The sequence below is a fragment of the Neolamprologus brichardi genome, chromosome 16 (assembly GCF_056152115.1).
Source record: "Neolamprologus brichardi isolate AB-2024 chromosome 16, ASM5615211v1, whole genome shotgun sequence".
NCBI lineage: Eukaryota > Metazoa > Chordata > Actinopteri > Cichliformes > Cichlidae > Neolamprologus > Neolamprologus brichardi.
The window spans coordinates 9,477,919-9,498,213 of record NC_142119.1 but is presented as its reverse complement, the minus strand read 5'-3'; the positions used below and the strand labels follow the sequence as shown (position 1 = coordinate 9,498,213).

General features: G+C 40.2%; 1 protein-coding gene across 3 annotated transcripts; it reads left to right on the top strand.

Moving 5' to 3' along the window:
• Positions 1 to 188: 188 nt before the first annotated feature.
• On the top strand, positions 189 to 16,520 carry wdr3 (WD repeat domain 3). Of its 3 annotated transcripts, none has more exons than XM_087829918.1 (27): positions 189 to 260; positions 2,157 to 2,401; positions 2,509 to 2,718; positions 2,948 to 3,066; positions 3,165 to 3,243; positions 4,389 to 4,484; positions 4,792 to 4,893; positions 5,169 to 5,270; positions 6,853 to 6,953; positions 7,311 to 7,415; positions 8,671 to 8,901; positions 9,006 to 9,099; positions 9,329 to 9,430; positions 9,548 to 9,630; positions 10,784 to 10,922; positions 11,013 to 11,069; positions 11,178 to 11,278; positions 11,694 to 11,805; positions 13,127 to 13,261; positions 13,345 to 13,395; positions 13,476 to 13,541; positions 14,312 to 14,404; positions 14,961 to 15,011; positions 15,116 to 15,159; positions 15,290 to 15,418; positions 15,975 to 16,068; positions 16,172 to 16,520. In XM_087829918.1, exons 2-27 carry the CDS (start codon positions 2,228 to 2,230, stop codon positions 16,325 to 16,327), a joined length of 2,826 nt encoding a protein of 941 aa, XP_087686044.1. In that variant the 5' UTR covers positions 189 to 260; positions 2,157 to 2,227; the 3' UTR covers positions 16,328 to 16,520. The 3 variants fall into 3 exon arrangements, with proteins under 3 accessions (XP_087686044.1, XP_087686043.1, XP_087686046.1); XM_087829917.1 differs by lacking the exon at positions 189 to 260 and adding an exon at positions 510 to 923; XM_087829920.1 differs by lacking the exon at positions 189 to 260 and adding an exon at positions 1,221 to 1,259.
• Positions 16,521 to 20,295: the final 3,775 nt, after the last annotated feature.

The window sequence follows — 20,295 nt, the reverse complement described above, 5'->3', positions numbered from 1 at the left end:
GTGACCTCCTGCATTTAAAAAAAAACACCCAAAACATATACATATACCTTTCCTTTAATAGGGTACAAATGCACCTTGTTAAAGAATTTCTTCTGTTTTAGTCCCTCCTTTAGAAAAAGCCAGTTAGGACTCCATTAATTATGTGTTTCATTAATTTTATCATTATCAAGTAGTTAGTGAAAGTCTGTTCTCCCTCTCTCTACAGTGGCAGTCCCATGTATGTGTTACATGTTGGAATTACAAACGAAATACAATGCCATGTGAGTATGATTATTCTGGCCTTTCAACTATTTTTAGAGTATGTTTAATGTACTTTTACTCTATTCTTTATAGTTTTCTGTCATGTCCATACTATCCTATTAAAATAGCACACGCTTTTGTTTTGTATAGGTTAGACAAACACGTTTCCGGTGCTATTCACGAGATCATTTTATTTTTCCGGTGCTAGTCAGCTGACTTAAAAAAACACTTCCGGTATGGTTGCTTAGGAATCACCGTGGAGTCACTTTATTGATGTAAACCGCAAAAATCATAACTCTAAGCCAGACGTCTCTGTCCAAAAATTAAACAAACAAAAACAAGTATCTGTAAAGACCTAATATATTATTTTATTTTGGACTGTACATTCAAAAATGTATAAAATGTCTTTCTTTTGGTATTGCAGTCAAAAGCAATAGAAGGAGCGCAATCGAGAAAACAGAGAAACAGAAAAGTTTCTTTGACTCGCAGTTCACTGCTAAAATCCTATCTAAAGATTTAATTTTTTTTTATTTCCAATAGACTGTATCTGTGTGCATAGTTTTATAGGCAAACTAGCACTGCATGGTATTTTTTTAGTAACGATTTGTGATCGATTGGTTGGGTCTGAAACAGCAGCCGAAGTCAGGCACTTCAAGGTAGTTGCTAGTTGCCACACTTCAAAGGTAAGAGGACCAACATAGACGCTTTACATTGACGAAACAAACGCAAATGTTGTATATAACGTTTAGAGATATACATTTATGTTATGGTTACTTTTATTAAGTACAATTATCCAAGAATTGTTTTACCACGTGGGTCTAGTAACTGGGTTATCATGCTTAGGCACACTCGATTTGGGTCAAATATGTCTCCGGGCGGGCGGAGGTTGACGTTGTCGTGTTGAGTCAAATGCCAGAAGCGTAAACCGGCAACTCTGCCTGCAGTTTTGTGTACTAAAACGAACGTACCCGTATATGCGAGGACTGAAGCGCTATACCTTGCTACACGTTTACTAAAAAGTACGTATTTTTGGTGTATTATTTTAAAGCAGGAATTGCAAATTATGAGGAAAGGACATAAACCGAAGGAATAGACCAACAACATTGAATCGACACTGCAGAAATAAAGGCCGTAGTTCGACACATTATAAACAATTCGAAAATACTTTACACCTCATTAATACGGAATAGCACACTAAGATCAGACATGTATTAAGTATATAGTGTCTTATGCTGGTATAAAACAGAAAACCTTATTTTTGAAAACTGTGATATATTTAATACGCATACGTGATAGATTATATATTCTAGATAGCAGGGACAAATTACAGCACAAATGAAACTATGCTATATAGATAAAGATTCGTCATTTTATTGCTGTAAATATCTATTAATATGTGGACTCTTGGGTACATTTGATATACAATGTATTTCGTCTTTGTTGTCATGATGGAAAGCATGAATTGTCAATGATGTTTCCATTTTTTTGGCAACAGTTGCACAAATAGAAAGCCAAATCCTTAAAAAAGAGAAGGATGCCCTGATTGTGCAAATGTGGTTTAGTACCAAAGTTTAAAATGGTTAATGTTTACAGCAGTGTTTATGTGTTTATGCCTTCTGTTGTATCAGGAAACTGGTTTTTCATATAAAAACTATTCACGATCTTCCCCACACTATATTGGAACATTTAGCACAGGAGGCGTCAAAGCCACTTTAGGATGACACGATAACTAATAACATGTGGGTGTAATGTTCAACTTTTCAAACAGTGTTATAAAAATAATAAAAACCGTTTTCTGTATGATCTTCATGAAAATGTAGACTTCAATATCTAGCAGAACACACTGAACTCTGAACATTATGTAGAATCAGGTGGAGCCAATCAAGGACTGAGTCTTTGTTTTTCTTCCATAAAAGGTGTGCACAGTAAATTTTTCTCCTGTGCTCTGGTGTGAAACGGGATTCAGCATCACCTCAGGCTGCTGGTCATGGGTTTGACCAAGCAGTACCTGCGCTATGTTGCCAGCGCTGTTTTTGGGGTCATTGGCAGCCAAAAAGCCAACATCACGTATGTGACCCTTCGAGGAGGGGAGAAGGGGCGCTATGTGGCTGTGGCTGCATGTGAACATGTTTTCATCTGGGATGTTCGAAAAGGAGAGAAGGTGAGGTTCAAGTATGATTATAACAATGCGACAACTCATATCCAGGTACACTTCCCTTCAGATTTTATCTGTTCTTATCTTTATTCTTGTCATCTGTGTGTGTGTAGGTCCTGATCCTGCAGGGTCAGAAACATGAGGTGACCTTTCTCTGCCCTTCACCTGATGGAGTTCATATTGCCGTGGGTTACGAAGATGGTGCAGTAAGAATCTTCAGCCTGCTGAACGGTGAGAGCAACGTCTCCTTCAACGGCCACAAGTCTGCAGTCAGCGTCATACACTATGATGCACTCGGGGCAAGACTTGTTACTGGCTCAAAGGTGAGTGTGGCAGGTTGTTCCTTGGTTTTGTTAAGTGTTGACATGATTCTAAACTCGACATCAAAGTGACAACAGTTACACGAAAATAAAGGTGTTAATATAAATGGAAGATAAATTGGAGGTTTGTTTGTTGAGTGGTTTACTTTGCCTTTAAAATTTTTTTTTAATTTACAAGATGGACTGTGAGTTGCAAGGAATCACCTCAATTAACTGTTTACTCCTGTCTTAGGACACAGATGTGATCGTGTGGGACATCATCAATGAGTGTGGGCTGTACAGGCTGAGAGGCCATAAAGATGTCATCACGCAGGCCCTGTTCCTGAGAGACAAGAACCTCCTCGTCACATGGTAGGACACCGTGATGTTTACATTGTGTCTTGTCTACTGGATTGTATATTTGAAATGGAGGTTTGAAAAGCTAATTGTGTGCTCTGCCCACTGTATAGCTCCAAAGACAGTTTTGTCAAGTGGTGGGACTTGGACACACAGCACTGCTTTAAGACTATGGTGGGCCATCGCAGTGAGGTGAGATGCTTCTTTCTCTGCATTTAGTCCAAGTCCGTTTGTGGAATTTCTTCCTTTCTAGATATTCCACACATGCATGACTAGGGCTGGGCCAGATATTATTCACAATAAAACCCCAACAATCAGACAACCTCCTATGAACTTGCCAAGAATGGAAAGAAAAAACTCCCTTTTTGTAAAAGAGAGCTACTTCAGCAACCTCTAACAAAGTGTGATGCTTTACAAAATATGCAAGAAAACTCTTCCTGGTGACGATGGAAACAACAAACTTGTTTCACCCTTTGAGGCAAAAACACACCATCAAGTACAACCAGGCTATGAAGGAGGAGATGCTAACAGCTGATGATGTGCAACCCAACATTAAACAAATGACTCACCTGAGCAGCGCTGGAGCACTTGCTACTTACACTCCGTATAACAAGAAGCACAAACAGTGGATGGAAATTACTGATGCAATCTCATGGTGGTAAAGGAGGAATTTAAGTAACTGGTTAAAAAGGTCGACCACATAGTACCAGAGAAAACACTAGCTGGCCTGCTTTTGTGCTTACGTTTGACTTATGCTGCGTCACTGCATGTAATGCTGTGTCACTGCTTTTGGACTATAATGTGGCTGCTGCTGGCAGTAGATTCACATTTTGAGTTGGGTAGTCTATCTCTAATGACAGTAACTCATCACAAGAACAGCATGTTTAATACCTTTTATTTTGTTTGCACTAATAAACACTGCTGGCTGTAAGCTGCACTCATTGATACAGCATTTATTGAGTATTTTTTGTTCTTTATTGTCAGAAATATCATTATTGCACATTTCCTTGACACCTTGTGATAGAATGTTCAGGTAATATCACCCACACTGAAGCTGCAGCGCACAGGTCCAAACCTGCTCTGGCATTAACCTCAGGATAAAAACTGTGCACTGGGAGCTTCATGGCAGGATTTTCCATGGCCAAGCAGTTCCTGTAGGTGTACTGTGCGGTACTTTGGTCCATATAGTGGAGCTGTTGTGACTAGCTGCTTTCACTGGAAGGAAATGGGAATTATAAGAGACTTTCCACTGGAATTTTAATGTTTTTCCTGGATTATTAAGATGACTCGATGTTTTTTTTTGTTTTTTTTTTTAAATGTGTGTGTGTGTATGTTAGGTTTGGGGTATGGTGTTGCTGAGCCAGGAGAGTAGGCTGTTGACGGGCTCTGCAGACAGTGAGCTTCGAGCCTGGGACATCAACTACCTGGAGGAGGTGAGAAAGGACACAGCTGAGCACTTTTTTCTCTTCAGAGAGAAAGCAAACAGTTTTTCTTGAGATCCTGGAGTCTCTCCCCTAATGTGTGATGCTTTACTTTCTATGAAGATTTCATGTTTTGCTTTTAGTAGTCTTTCATTTCCCTTTTGTATTATTTTGCCTGTAATTTTACACAACACGGGCCCTTTTTTTTCAATTACATTAAATTTGTTATTGAAGTTAATCAGATCCTTATTAACTGTAGTTTTTGGCTCTAAAAACGATATTAAATGAGTTGTTGTAAGGTCGTAAAACTCCTTCGCAGGCAAAAGCTGAGGGTGAGCCTAAGGTGAAGAAGGGAAAAACTCTGTTGGTTGATGATGATGAAGAAGACGATAAAGAAGACGTGGATGAAAGCCTTGAAGAGGTAAAGTAGCATTCATTACAGTGAGGGTAAAATGATTCAAATGCTCTGCATGTATCAACTTTGTAGTAGAACGTCATTCTTTATTAAGCAGTGTAGGTCTCAGAAGGATAAAGTCAGTGCACTGCCACATTTTTGTGCTGTTGATTCTTTTTTTTCTAATGTTTCACAGTTGTTAATAGTTCCAATTATTCAACACCATCTTCAACTAGAGTATTTTTGTAAATTAAACCAAATTCTCTCTTTAACCTTTATTCTTTCTTTTTCTTTTTGGGCAGCGCATCCTATCTTGTGAAAAGGCCGGCTCCATCCTGAGAGAAGCTAGAGATCGCGTCGTCTCACTGACAACAGACCGCCACGCCAGAGTCATCGCCTGCCACGTTAGTACTGAAGCATCTTACAGCTCCTTGTGACTCGGCATGATGTGTGGAATACACAGTATTTCTATGTGGGTTGAATGTAATGCTTGCTCGGTGCAGTTTGAGCCCACTGAGACCTGCTGTAGTCATGCTGTAGTATGTGTTTCTTCTTTCACTGGTAGCTTTTAGGCACTCATCAGTAGTAAGGTCGTCTTGTGGCTTTTAGTCAGTGTCGCTAATGTGATGTAAAAGAGATCAGTCTGACATCACTAATGTATGTCAGTTCACACCCTGCTGTAAATGTCATTTGTCTTCTGACCACATGACCTGATGGTTAAATGCGATTAAGAATAGTTTCAATGGTTTTGTTTTGTTGGTCTTTCCTTCAACAGGAACACAGACTGATTGCTGAGTTATTTCCTCCTATACAGTCACACTGCCTGTCAGCATTCGCCTGACAATCAGCTGAAATTTAAATATTGCACATACTAGTTTTAAATGCCTTCCATTTCCTTTGTGTTTGTAAACTAATTTTCTAGCTAAAAGCGATTGATGATACACATTAGGGCTGCCACAATTAGTCGACTAGTCACGATTACGTCGACTATCAAAATCGTCGACGACTGATTTAATAGTCGACGCGTTGTTTGAAGCTTTGTAAGATCCCAAAAGACGCAGGAATAAAGTAGGATTTAAGAGTGTAATAACGGACTGAAACAGAAGATGGCAGCACTGCATGTACAAGGATGCCAGCTGCCGTTAAACCCCGAAGAAGAAGTAGCTCTGTCCCAGAATTCATAGCGCAGCCCTGCTTAGTTTCCAACAATGGCAGCAGCTAGTTAGTTTTAATATTACTCTTATTATTCTTTCTGGGTCACAAAATAAACGTTTAACATATTTTCAGGCGAGAATGTAGCTGTGTAAACCTGAAATATCTGCTCAGTTTATCAAGACACCACATATTTTCAAAAGCGCTCCGACGTTTTCGGAGACGTCTGTTACCCACTAGCTCGATAGCTAGCCGGGGGCAAGGCTCACTAGAGACCGTGAGAACACCGGACTCCCAGCACATCGTTTTCAAACCCACCGCCGTCTTTCGCTACTCAGGTTAAACATATATAAGTCACTTAGATAACTTAAAAATGTTATTGTTTGGCTTTTTGTAGTATTTTATTTGTTCTTGAGTAAATCGGTTTGGCTGAGATTAAAGTTATAGTTTTTACACAGCTGAATAAACGTCAAGCAGACAGCTGATTATCAGAAATGTGAGATGCTCAAGAATATACTCCGGTGTTTGTTATATTTTAGATAGCAAGGAGTTTATTAAACTTCACCGAAACAATCTGCAAATTTCATTAAAATTTAATAAACTATCATCTTGTCTTTATTTTTAGTTAGCACATACCTTAAACACTTAAAGCTGTAAGCTAATGATAGTTATATAAGAGCAGATGCATGCTGGTGCAATAAGCTGTACCTGTACATCCAATTGATTTATGATCTGATTAGTCGACTAATCGCAAAAATAATCGGTGACTAGTCGACTATCAAAATAATCGTTTGTGGCAGCCCTAATACACATTATGCCTTCTATGTCTTTCAGGGCAACGACTCAGTCCTGGAGCTCTTCACTGTGCTGTCAGAGGAAGAAGTGCAGAAAAAAATGACAAAGAAGCTGAAGAAAGCCAAAAAGAAGGCCACCAAGTAAGCACACATGTATTCTGTTCTTTGGAATATTTGCACATTGACTGTTACTGTTACCACCGCACAACCAGCGCTAGTTTTATTAGCCAGATGTACAGACATTCAGATACTGAGGTGGACAAATTTACCAATGACAATTAAACGCGTGTATTTCTGCTCTCTTCTGAGAAAGCTTCATATGAATGTCGCTAATATGACTCCAGTACTGACACCACCTATCTTGACTACTTCTAACACATTGATGTCAGTGGAGGTGGAAGGACAAGTGCTAGTGCTGCTGCCTAAATGATTCGTTTCAGCGTTTTGTTATTGTTGCACTCCCTTTGAACTGATGATTATTATCCCTGCTCTCTGCAGAGCTCAGGAAGCTTCAGGTGAGGAGACAGAGGAGCCCGTGGTGAAGAGGATGCTGAAGGACGAGATCATCAGACTAACAAACATCAAGGCATCTTCCAAGATCAGGTCAGCGCAGCGAATTATGCTCTCCCTAAAATTTTGAAACTTAGGTCCAGATAGCATCCGAATAAATGTTAAAATGAATTTTCTTGTTTCAAATCAAACTTTTCAGACATTTTGAGTTCACTTTGCTGCCGCTGCTTGTCTCTTTATCGGTGTTGATCCAGTGACCCTATTTCTAAACATTAAGCCACAGTTACCTGTAGGAGATCATGAATTTCCTCTGATCATGGTTGTTGTGTGCATTGCCACCAAGTGCTGGGCATTGAAGTAAAAGCGGAGCATGCAGGAATGAAGTATTATAAACTGCTCCAATCGGCCTTACATTGCAGTACAATTCCAGACAACTAACAGTCTTTAGTTCCTTGAATAATTTCATAGGATGAAATAAGGCTAATTCATGTAGAAAAATAACAAAGTGAAGATTCATGTCATTTAAAAGCACAAGTTCTTACCACCTGAGAATAGTGGTGCTGCACAAGATTTACAAATAGAAATAAATATAAAATATAAATTTTGCAAAGTGGAAAAAACCCCATTTAGACTTCTTATTCAAGTAAGTACAGATCAGGACACAATTGCTAACCCCCCTATGAAAACAGCGAGTTTTTAAGTTAAACAGGGCAAAGAGTATTTAACATAGCACACGGCGATTGTGGCTCAAGAGTTGTGAGTTCACCTTGTAATCGGAAGGTTGTCGGTTCGAGCCCCGGCTTGGACAGTCTCGATCGTTGTGTCCTTGGGCAAGACACTTCACCCGTTGCCTACTGGTGGTGGTCAGAGGGCCCGGTGGCGCCAGTGTCCAGCAGCCTCGCCTCTGTCAGTGCGCCCCAGGGTGGCTGTGGCTACACCAGTGTGTGAATGTGTGGGTGACTGGATGTGTAAAGAGTTTTGGGGTCCTTACGGACTAGTAAAGCGCTATACAAATACAGGCCATTTACCATTTTTCAAACATCAACATAATTTTGTCCTTATATGTAAATAGCTCAAATTGTGTACAAGTTGTTGATCTAAATATATTTGAAGTACCTGAAATCGTGCCTATTATGTAGGATGGCACTTTCCAGAATTAGAAAGGTTGTGTCTGGCTCCTCTCTTATTTACACAAGGGGGCGCCACAGTAAATGGAACCACATATTTGACCTGATGCATCCCTCCCAGGTACTTGTGTCACAAGTCAGGGATCTTCGCTAGCCACACTCTTCCGAATCAGGGGTCTGTTCACATGTACACACCATCCATGTCCACTGTCCCCTCTCAGGTGGGTGGACTGCCTGTCATGTGCAGGTGGTGAGCTGAAGGTGGTTCTGCTGCTCCAGAATAACACAGTTGAGACCTACAGCCTGAAGACCTCACACAAGACCCCCGTAGCCGATAAAACGGCTCGCCTCACACTCGGGGGACACCGCACAGATGTGCGCACACTGGCCTTCAGCTCAGACAACCTGGCTGTCCTCTCCGCCTCCGGAGACACCGTCAAAGTTTGGAACAGGTAACACCAGTTTAGATGCAGCAGGTCCTGAAAGGGTCTTATAATTAGATTCATTTTGCTGCATTCAGTGAAAAAGCTCTTGCTAATCCTGCCCACTGTGACAGATCCACTCTGCAGGTGATTCGCACCATGGCCTGCGAATACGCCCTCTGCTCCCTCTTTGTGCCTGGAGACCGACAGATAATCCTGGGAACGAAGGTATGTGGACACACACTGAGTCATTCAGACACTGTCCAAGGCTTACAGTCAGTTTCAACCTCTGTTCTCTATAAGTTATTGATGTCATCGGTGAGTTAGTGGATTTGAGCGTATAGAGTGTATTTCTTTCTGAATCCTGTAATCTAATGGCAACCATCTGGAAGAGAGAATATCGCTCCTTACAAAGTTGTAGACTTTCTTGTAGTCAAGTGTGTTTTGTCCTTATTAGAGTGGGAAGCTGCAGATCTTTGAGCTGGGTTCAGGAAGTCTTCTGGAAACTGTAGATGCCCATAATGGAGCTGTGTGGTCACTTTGCCTGGCCCCAGATCAGGTAAACCTCACTGTACTCAGCTTGTGTGCCTGAGTGTTTTTCACACCCAACGGTTTTTAAAAATTGAAGTCCAAAGACTGATTTGATTTGTTTTTTATTTGTGTGTGTTTCCTTTAGAGGGGGATTATCTCAGGAAGTGCAGATAAGACTGTGAAGTTCTGGGAGTTTGAGCTGGTAAAGGACAAGGAGACGAGCCAGAAGTGAGTTTATTTTGTTCAATGTTCAGGATTGATGTGGTAGATTTTCAATGATCTCATAGGACCATTAACACCTGTAATAAAGTGGTCAGGTTCAGTATAAGCTTGAAACTACTGAGGAGCTACATGTATATAGGATCAATTAACATAATAAATAAAATGCTTATTTTTAATATTTTTTAAGCGTTTGCAGACAGTGACTGCCTGATGGTCAAAACTCACCAGTCCTCTCTAAATACTTTGTCAGCGCTATTAACACAACTGCCTGTGGTTGTGGTTCCAGTCATCTTTGTAGAAATAGACCAAGTCTGAGCAGACCTGATCGGGACATTCCCATACATTACATGGCCTCTGTTTCAATCAAACCGTTGCTCTAACTCTCCATATTGTCAATCTGGTTGATCTTAATATTTAAGTAGACTTTGCAGTGAATCTGCTGTGTGTGCGTTTTTTTGTTGTTGTTGTTTTTTTCATGAAGTCTTCTCTTTAACATAATCTCACAGCAGTTTGTAGCCACGGCCTTCATGCTACTGCTGAATGTTACTGGACACAAATTTTACATTTTTTTTTCATGTCTCTGAACACGACTTCTCGTCATGTCCACTCTTATCAGTTCTGATTTGTGTTCATGTATATTAAATTAATATTTTCAGCCTTTAAAAGGGGGGGAAAGGTCCACATTTGGATGCTGAAGAGGAGATGGATGAGTGAATGTGTAGTTTTGCAGACTCAGGAGGTCCCTGAGACTGACTGTGTCAGAAAAGGCGTCCTGTCTAAATCAGTCCCAATTCAAGTACGCAGATCCATCTGCTGCGTTGAGCCCTTGGAAAGTAAGGGAAGAGCCCAAAGTATTGTGTGTCAACATAGCTGACACACAGTTAATGCAACAGTTTTCTTCAACTCAAGACTCCTGCTATAACCTGGATATGCTGGAGATGCTCTTTTGGACGATGTGCATGTAAAACAATAAGAATGTGTCCAGTAATATTTGGCCCTAACTGCCCAATTTACTATTCCTGTTATTTGCATTAGGTGCAATATGAACCATTGCTAAATATGGTGAAGGCAGCGATGTTGAAAATTGTGTTGATATTGCATCACGACTTACCTGCAGAGTTGTTTTGTGTGTGTGTGTGTGTGCGTGTGTGAGATACAGACGGCTGACAGTGAAGCACAAACGCACTCTGCAGTTGGAGGAAGACGTTCTCTGTGTGAAGTTTTCTCCTGACCACAGACTGCTGGCTGTCTCTTTGTTAGACTGCACAGTCAAGATCTTCTACACAGACACACTTAAGGTACGCTCGACATACAAGATTCGACTTAAATTTATATTTACCGCACACTGTTTACATCATATCTACACATTCTTCCTTTTGCTGCTCCAGTTCTTCTTGTCTCTGTATGGACATAAGCTGCCTGTACTTTGTCTGGACATCTCACACGTGAGTACTGTTGACACATTAAAATTATTAGCTGCAAGACTCAGACTCAAGAACAATCACTTCAGCCCACGGTCTTCCTGACTCTGACCTCGTGTGTCTCTTAACCAGGATAGCACAATTATTGCCACTGGCTCCGCCGACAGAAACGTGAAGATCTGGGGTTTGGATTTTGGCGACTGTCACCGCTCCATGTTTGCTCATGACGACAGGTACTGCCCAGCACAGACCCAAACCAAACAGTCAGAGGTTCAACTGGAAATAAAAGAGTTTTTTACTCAGTGATGAAGTCATCTACTGGGCAGTTTAGCTTCCAACCCTGACTTCATCTCTGTGGTTAGAGACTCTGATCTGTGTCCTGTTAACTCACACCGACCCGTGACTTCACACCAGCTGCTCTTTCATCTGCACGCTCCTCTGGTTTCTCATGGACCGTCTCAGTTTCTGTACTTGATGATTGCTTTTCTATTGTTAATTAATTTTTGATTAAATGTGATTTTTCTTTCACTTTTTTTCTAATTTCCTTTGAAATGTGTTGTTGTGTGATATTCTTTCCTGTCTCCTTGTTTGAAATTGATCTAAGTCTGCTTTGTCTCATAATTTTTTTCCTCTGTTTTCTCTTTGCAGTGTCATGTTCCTCCAGTTTGTTCCCAAGACTCATCTGTTCTTCACAGCAGGGAAGGACAAGAAGATCAAACAGTGGGACGCAGACAAGTTTGAGCACATCCAGACACTTGAGGTAACGCCCCACGCCCACCGCTCAAAAAATAAAAAGAACATTTTTTTATTCAGAGTGAAGTCAGTTAAACTTCTACGATATTAATCTGGTCAGTTAAGTTAATTGTTAATTAGTTTCAGCTCCTTTGGTGTCAATCAAATTGACAGAAAATGCACTAGAGAGGTAACAATGAGACAATCCCCAAAACAGGAATGGTTTGGCAGGTGGAGGCCACTCACATGTTTCCCTTTTCATCTTTTCTGACTGTTTCTTTTCACTAGTTTTGCATTTGGCTGGTTGTCAGTGTCACTGCCGGTAGCATGAGGTGATACCTGGACCCTATCAGATCCTCCAGGATGCCACATCAATATGCTAGCGATGCGCAAATGAAGCAGTGTTTAACCATTTAATCAGCTGTTTTAAAAATAGGTTAATTCATTCAAAGCTTTGTTTCAGTGACATCTGGTGGTGAAATAGGAGACAGCAAAACAATGTCTCAGTCGTGCTGCTGAGTCTAACGAGGGTTTGTATGAATGATAGAAATAGAAATAGAAAAAGATGGATTGATTGGGAAGATGATTCTGTAAACTGATGTAGGAGTTGGAAGTAGGTGTGCCTGTGTAACTAGGGTAACTAATCCAAACTACACCTCATTCATGAGCTACGCAGAGAATGTCATTGGATTTATTCCTCACAGAAACACACAGATCAATTCTGGGTGATCAGTTTTCTGCTTAGATTAAGTTCACACTTCTTATTTATTTATTTTTTATTTTTCAAATACCAGACTGTCGTAGAACACATAGGTACACATAGAAATGATAGTCTTTTCTTTTTTCTGTTTTATAGCATACAAAAACATAGATGGCATGAATACATGAATACCCCCCACTCCCTCCCAATAATTTGAAGGTGAATATGTTACAGAAAAATGAATTAACCCATTCAAAAAATTAATTAATTAATTAAAATAAATAAAAAAAATTATATAGACTTCAGCTGGAAATCTAATTTGTAACCTACGATGTAACCGGAAACGGGTTATAACCCTACGTCGTAACCAGACAAGAAGTGTAGCTTCACGTCAGGTCAACGCAGACGACCGATTGGCTTGGAACGTTACGCTGTAGGGTTCAAAGGGTTTTTTTTTTTATCTTAAATTAGGAATTAATTCATAATCTAAATTTTATAGCACTCCACCCAGTAGCTGTTGATACTTGGTCTTTCCTATTTGTTTTTTTGTAGCTGCACCACATTTCTTACTGCCCAGCTTCTTCATTTTACATTTTGAATGTTGCCACTACGCTACATTGTATCACTGAACGTCCTCTTTGAATCACAGGGCCACCATCGGGAGGTTTGGTGTCTGGCCATCAGCCCAAACGGTGACCACCTCGTGTCGTCATCTCACGACAAGTCCCTGCGTCTCTGGGAGAGGACGAGGGAGCCCATCATCCTGGAGGAAGAAAGGGAGATGGTGAGGTGGAGGACAACCCACATAGATGATGTTACAGTGGTTGACATAAACACCTAAACACCGCCTCCTTTTTGTGTCGATAGGAGCGAGAGGCAGAGTTTGAGGAGAGCTTGGCTAAAGGAGATGCACCTGTGGTGAGTGCTTAGTCTTCAGCTTCTACACCTAGTTGCTGTTATGTTGGATGAGTGATGCATTTATACGTTCTGCTTCTCAGGTACCGGGAGAAACACAAGGAGAGGCAGCACCTGCTGGCAAGAAGACTGTGGAGACAGTCAAAGCTGTGAGTTCTCTTCAGTAATTAGCTGAGTTATTATCTGCACTCAAAAAGTATTTATGGCCAAAATGAAAACTTTAAGTAATCTGATTACATGTAAATTTTCTATGTAATTGTATTCCATAAGTAGGATTGTAAAGTGTTCAATTTAATGGACTTTGGTCAAATGAAATTTACTTGATTGGTACACATTCAGTTTTTATCAAGCATATTTTCTTTAATAATTAATTAATTGAATAAATCCTTGATGATTTTCTATATTTCAGTTGCCTTTTACTAAGAATTATTCTTCATATTTATGAGGGTCAAAAATCAGAAGCCTTCTTTGTTGATCTTTGATAGAGATATTCTTTATCAAGCAATCAGGTATAATGAAATAACACTCAGACACTTGTAACAGTTCAACGTGCACGGGTGAGAGCTCAACGGAGACTCACACCCCTGCAGCAGTTCTCTGCCTTTATTTCTAGAAAGCATGAAGCATACAAGAAAGGAAGTAACATTCTTATCTAGTCAAACAGGCAGGTGTGACTTCCCGGAACGTTATGTTCTTAAAAGGTCATTTCTTATTCTTGGGTGGCGGTTTCCTGTTTCTATCAAATAGTGTAATAAAAACAAGTCCTTTTAAGGCAAGGTGCAGACAGTTAGTTGTGCAGCTGGTTGAGTGCAAACAGAAATATGAACACTTTTAGCTTTAGTATATCAGCAATAATAAAATGTCTTAATAATAAAAATCTTCTGACAATCTTTTTCCTGTTTTTTTTTTTTTTTTGCAGGCAGAGCGAATCATGGAGGCTCTGGAGCTTTATAAAGGGGAAACAAGGAAGATGGAAGAGCACAGATATGCCTGTGAGAGCGCAGGCAAAGAGGTTGAGTCATGATTTCAGTTATTCTACTTTTGCTGTGGGGTAGTGCAGTAAAAAGGCTTTTTTTTGTTTTATTAATGCTCAGCTGATTCTGAGCAGAAATAATTTTTCCAGCAGCTGCAAATGCACTGATGTGAGGAAGAAGTCAAACACCATTACCTTAGTTTTCAAGTTCTTCCCTTCAAGGTCGTCTTCCTGTGCACTTCTGGACCACCCTGAGTGGTGATGCTGTTTTTGGAAGGCTACACTGGAAGTCCTGCTCTGTCCACTTACAATAGGGCATTTGAAAAATCACCACAGAAACTACCCTACTTGCTAAATTTAGCTCTGTGCGCTTACCAGAGTGTAGTTTAAATTGATGAGTCACATAGTTGTGACCGGGCACCTGTGGCAGATCCACAATGACTTCCAGGGAGTCATGTAAATACTGGCAGAAGCACAGACTTGGGTCCAGATGTGCAGGAGAAGATTAAAAGGCACATCAGAGAAGTTTAAATCAGGTTTTTTGTTTTTTAAAAAGCATCACAGGTCACATTAAACAGTTCATCCTCTTCTGCAGCTTCCTCCACCGCAACCCAACCCTATCCTCATGGCCTTTGGAAATGTTTCGGTAAGAGAGAGTTATGAACAATAAATGTCTTCATACTGAGATCACAAATAAACCTTGTTTTCAGCTCAAGCTAGAAACTCAATCTGTCTTTGTCCCTCTTTAAGCCGTCCCGCTACATTTTAGATGTGATAAAGAAGGTCAGATCGAGGTAAGATTCAAGCAAAGTGCACTCACCAAATAGTTGCCTGTGAAGCTGATTACCATCTGCCTACACTGTCCTGTGCATTTAAATACCCTCAGATTTTTTTTCTTTTTTACGTTTTTTTTGTGATCATCAGTGAGCTGGAGGTTTCTCTGCTGGTGCTTCCTTTTCCTTATGTCCCCGAGCTCCTGAAACTCTTCAACAGTTACATCCAGCAGGGCCTGGAGGTGGAGCTGGTCTGCCGCTGCCTGTTTTTCCTTCTCAAGTAAGATGTGCTTTATTATAGTTGTTTGTTTTATAGTCAGATTTAATCTTTGGGCAGTTGAGTGGTGACACAGGAGTCTGGGATCTGCATGAAAAATTTAAACAACAAAAGATTTAAAACATAAATTAAAAAACTAATTAACATAAGAATGGTGGGTTTTTTAGGTGTTATGAAGCTCATTTCAATGATCAAATCTTTTAACGAAACTAAAATGTTGAGAACATACAGATTATTCAAAGGCGCTATAAGAACAGGAAGCCGAGGCTACAAATTGCTGATGAGATGAGGATCGGTTTCTTCTGTGACACATGGATGAAACAGACATGAAAACGTGGATCCATAAGTCCTTTTTTCAACAGTTCAGGTTGCAGGTAGTGGATGGAGGATATTTTCATGGCACACTTAAAAGCATAGCCTACCTGAGTATTGTTGCTCACCGTTAACATCACTTTATGACTGCAAGTGATGATCTTCTGATGGCTGCTTCCAGCAGGATAACACACCATGAATAACACTAGCAAGGTGCACCTAATAAAAGTGTTTTGTTTATTTCTAGGATCCATTTTGGTCAGATCTCCAGTAACCAGATGCTGCTGTCTGTCATCGATGAACTACGGACCAATACACTCTCAAAAGTGCGGGAAATCAGAGTAAGTGACATCTGAGTGGAAGGGAGCGGGACGAGCAAAGCTTTTTGGCGTTTAACCGATTGTTGCTTCTATTCTCTCTCCACTCTTACTTTCCTTCTTTCAGGATGTGATGGGTTTTAACAGTGCAGCCCTGCAGTTCCTCCAGCGGGAGATCGAGAGCAAAGAGGACGTCATGTTCTTTGCCGACGCTACAGGTCGCCTGGAGGAGAAGAAGAAAAAGAGGAGGAAGAGGGAGAGGGCCGTCTTGACCATTGCTTGAATTATAATGAACATTTTGGATTGTTTTCGTATAAACGTCCACTCTCCACCCCATTCTGCTTTATTCCAGGAGTGGACCAGATGCCTCACACTGTTGCTTTTAATATGTTATTAAATCCTGAACTAATGTAACAAAGTGTTATTCAGTGGCAAGCTTCTTTTCCCAAATAAACTGCGTCTGAGGTTTTCTCACAGTACTTGGAAGTTTTATGGGCGGGGGGGCTTTCAAAACAAATAAATCCTTGATGGCAAAGAGAAACGTAGCGTGGATTCTCAGCATTTCCCTGTGTTTCCTCAGGTTTCTATAAAATTCATTCAAATATAGTTAAACTTTAAATAGATTCAGGTTTAAAGCAGCACTAGTACTCCATTCATGCTCGCCACAAACACAAAAGGACATGTATGATTTAAGCTGGTTTCTGATCTACAAGCCCAAAGGGAGCAATTCAGGCCCGGAGCCAAACCAAGGCCAAAGATTGTCTGGACGTGGCAGTCGTTTTGAAAGATGTCAGAGACTACCTGAGCTCCAGACCACCTGGGTGTTACCACCCTGCCCCACAGAGCAAGTCCCCTGATTCCAGTTGGCCTCAGTGCAGCCAGCCACTACTGAAATTAGGGAGATGTGGCTTGACTTTATAGCCCCAGTAACCTATCCTGGATTTATTACCCCAAGGCCTGGTAGATGGGGTAAGTATAATTCATAGCATGAGAGAAAAATCTTGGTTTCCAGCTCTGTGAGCTGCACAAATGTGAACAGCGTAGGTTTGTTGAATGCTTTCTAATCTTCTGGCCTTTAGAAAAGTTTCACACCCACATCAGACACTTAATTTTCCACAAGTGTGTTTATTTCCTGACGGTAGGGTGCTTTTTGGAATAATGAAATGAACCCTTTAAAACACCTCACACTCACTGTTCATGTACTAATGTCACAGAGGACAAAAAAAGCAAATTAACTCTGTATTTAGAGGCATGTAAAAAAAAAAAAAAAAAGTGTGTGTGTTTTTATGAGTCTGGATTTGGTCTCAAAGCTGTAAATATCTCACCTACCAAAATTAAAAATTCTTCAGGAAAATCCCAGGCTGCACTCTCACACACACTCAGACGACACCGGCAGCGCATTAGCACCCGACTGTGGTTTAGATTAATCATCGCAGACTGATTAAAATGGGAAAAATTCAAAGGCCTTAAATCTACAAGCATCTTTCGCCTCAAACTGAGCCAAAGTGTGTGACATTTCACTGAACCTACAGTGAGGTAACAGTATAAAATAGAGTTTTAATGGTCTGTGCAGAATATGAAACCCCAAAGCGCCATTTTTCAGGGTGTTTTCCTTTTTTTCTTCCTCAGTAACAGAATGTTCTGCTGACTCCTCACTGTTCCTGCAAGCAAGCCTGGCTTTATTGTTTATTAGAGCCTTTATTACAGCACTTTGCATCCTCGTGTACCTGCAAGCCGATTATTCCAAAGCTCATGTGTGTTTGCAGGAGGATCCAAAAAATGAATCCAAAGATTTATTTGGGTCCTGCCCTCACGATAATCTGCAAGTTTATTGTCATTGGCGTGGAACAAGAAGGTACATCAATCTTTTTTGCCACAATGATGTCACTTTTGTATTCTTTTTGCCTTACGACAGGGGTCCCCAATTCCAGTCCACGAGGGCCGGTGTCCCTGCAGGTTTTAGATGTGTCCTTGATCCATCACAACTGAGTTAAATGGATAAATTACCTCCTCAACATGTCTTGAAGTTCTCCAGAGGCCTGGTAATGAACTAATTATGTGATTTAGGTGTGTTGACCCAGGGTGAGATATAAAACCTGAAGGGACACCGGCCCTCGTGGACTGGGATTGGGGACCCCTGCCTTACGACCTTGAATATTCCTTAAAAAGGCAGCAGTGACTCCTTTTTTAATGGCCCAGGGAGCAGAATGACATGTTTCATTCACTAGATGGCAGTCTTGGCTTTGCTTAAACTGGCTTTAGCGCGCCCGTTTTCGTGTCTGATCTAATGCATTAGTCCATGTTAGGATATCTCACAACTCCTGTTGCAGCTCAGGCCATAATAGTAGATAGCTGAATAAAACTAAAGCAGTGGCCCCAGATCTGAGATATTCAGGCTAAGCAGCTTCATTGGTGCTCGTACACATTTGCGACACCCATCTGTTAGTGAAAGAAGCACAAAAAACTCTGGATTAGATGCTGAGCTTTAGTTGTCGCAGGTGATCCACTTCTCTACTTAGTTCTTCTGTAATCTAAAGTGATGTCTAAACAACGTTTCTTCCTCTGTAACTTATTATTTTTCCTTTCTTCCAGGCAGTGAGTATTAGCTCTCTAACACTATGTGTTCTTTAACAGTCTGTATTTACATTAGAAATTGATGGACAGGATATTGTGTTACTTTATGCGGTCTACATTGCTATAGTCTGTCATTGTATACTCTGCATGAAATTATGTACAGCAGGATACGATCTACTCACAAATGCTGACTTGATCTGCTGCTGTCTATAGCCAGTGAATGTGATATGAGCTATAAATGTGTATGACCCATAGTTGAGATAGGTGCTGTCGGCAGCGACAGGCCTCCTGTTACAGCAGCGCTGCTCCTCTGTTGAACAGTTCACACAGCAACTCTTGAACAGTGCGACTGAAGAAGAGCATAACAAGCTTGAAATGTTGGCACTTGAATATTTTCCTTGTGTCCATTCTTTATTAATGTATTTAATTTGATCAGTTAATGCTTTTAAAGGGAAACATATCCAGCAAAAGAAATGACATTTCTGTCTGGTGTAATTACATGCTGTGCTACAGTAAAGTGTAAATGAGTGTGACTGTGTAAAATTTAAATGAACAAAAAAGCAGAACAAATAATTTACAAAGGATTTTCTCCCTGAATTTAATTAAAATAAATTGTTAAAATATAGATAAAAATAAAGTGTGCCTACGTTTAAAAAAAATTGTATGATTATTGCAAATCTTATGCCACAAATGCACTGAAAACAAAACCCTGGTGCAAAGTCACTGACAGCTAATCAGGTAAATTAGTAACACAACATCCAGAACACACCGTCACAATCTAACATTCTTATTAGAAAACCTGACAATGATACACTGGTGAATGTGGTGTGGATGGCATGATGTATGAAGGACACTCAGATGACATCTTTTTCAGCAAGATGTTGCTAAAATATATTTTGCATGTATTACAAAGTCTTCTATAGATATTAAAGGAGAAGTGTATTTTTCAGTACTCATAAGGTACCAAGTACATAAAGATCCACTGCTGAAAGTAATCCAAACCAAAAGCTAGAATTCAAAAACTGCAGTAGTAGTAGTAGAATTTCAATAGGAAATTCCTGAGATTTCAATTTATTTATTTTACATTTGTAATCTGTTTGCAAATATTTTTTAGAGTAATTTTTATTATTTCTTGGCATAAACGATTTCCACAGATGTAGCAGATATCCACCTCCAAGCCTGGTTCTGCTCGAGGTTTCTTCCTGTTAAAAGGAGGTTTTTCCTTCCCACTGTCTCCAAGTCCTTGCTCATAGAGGATTGTCTAATTGTAGGATTTTGAGCACCTTGAGGGGACTGTTGTTGTGATATGGTGCTATATAAATAAAACTGAATTGTTTCAGTTGTTTCACTGGCCTTTTTATCCTTTAGATAATTATTATTGAGCTGAGTCTCTGACTAATGTACTCCTGGAGATATGAGACCTGACAAGAGTAGGCAACATTTAAAAAAAATAACATAGGTTGCAAAAAGTTTTTGAGTAGCAGTTTATTGTTTTATTAAAATTTTTTACAGTCTGAAGCCTCTTTAAAGGTTAATCACATTGCATTGCCCTCTGCTGTGTTAGGTGTGTGTGCGAGTGAATACATGAAGCACTCCAGGCATTTTGTGGAACCACTGAGGTATAGAGCAATTACTGACCTGCAGACCATGTAACGTAAACTTTGCAACTCCAAATGT

What these genes read in the sequence shown, in the direction of transcription:
- wdr3 (XM_087829918.1), top strand. Translation starts at nt 2,228, where the DNA reads ATGGGTTTGACCAAGCAGTACCTGCGCTATGTTGCCAGCGCTGTTTTT. An exon ending in AGATAATCCTGGGAACGAAG is followed by an intron (nt 9,100 to 9,328) that starts GTATGTGGACAC and finishes TGTCCTTATTAG; the next exon opens with AGTGGGAAGCTGCAGATCTT. An exon ending in TGGCCTTTGGAAATGTTTCG is followed by an intron (nt 15,012 to 15,115) that starts GTAAGAGAGAGT and finishes TCCCTCTTTAAG; the next exon opens with CCGTCCCGCTACATTTTAGA.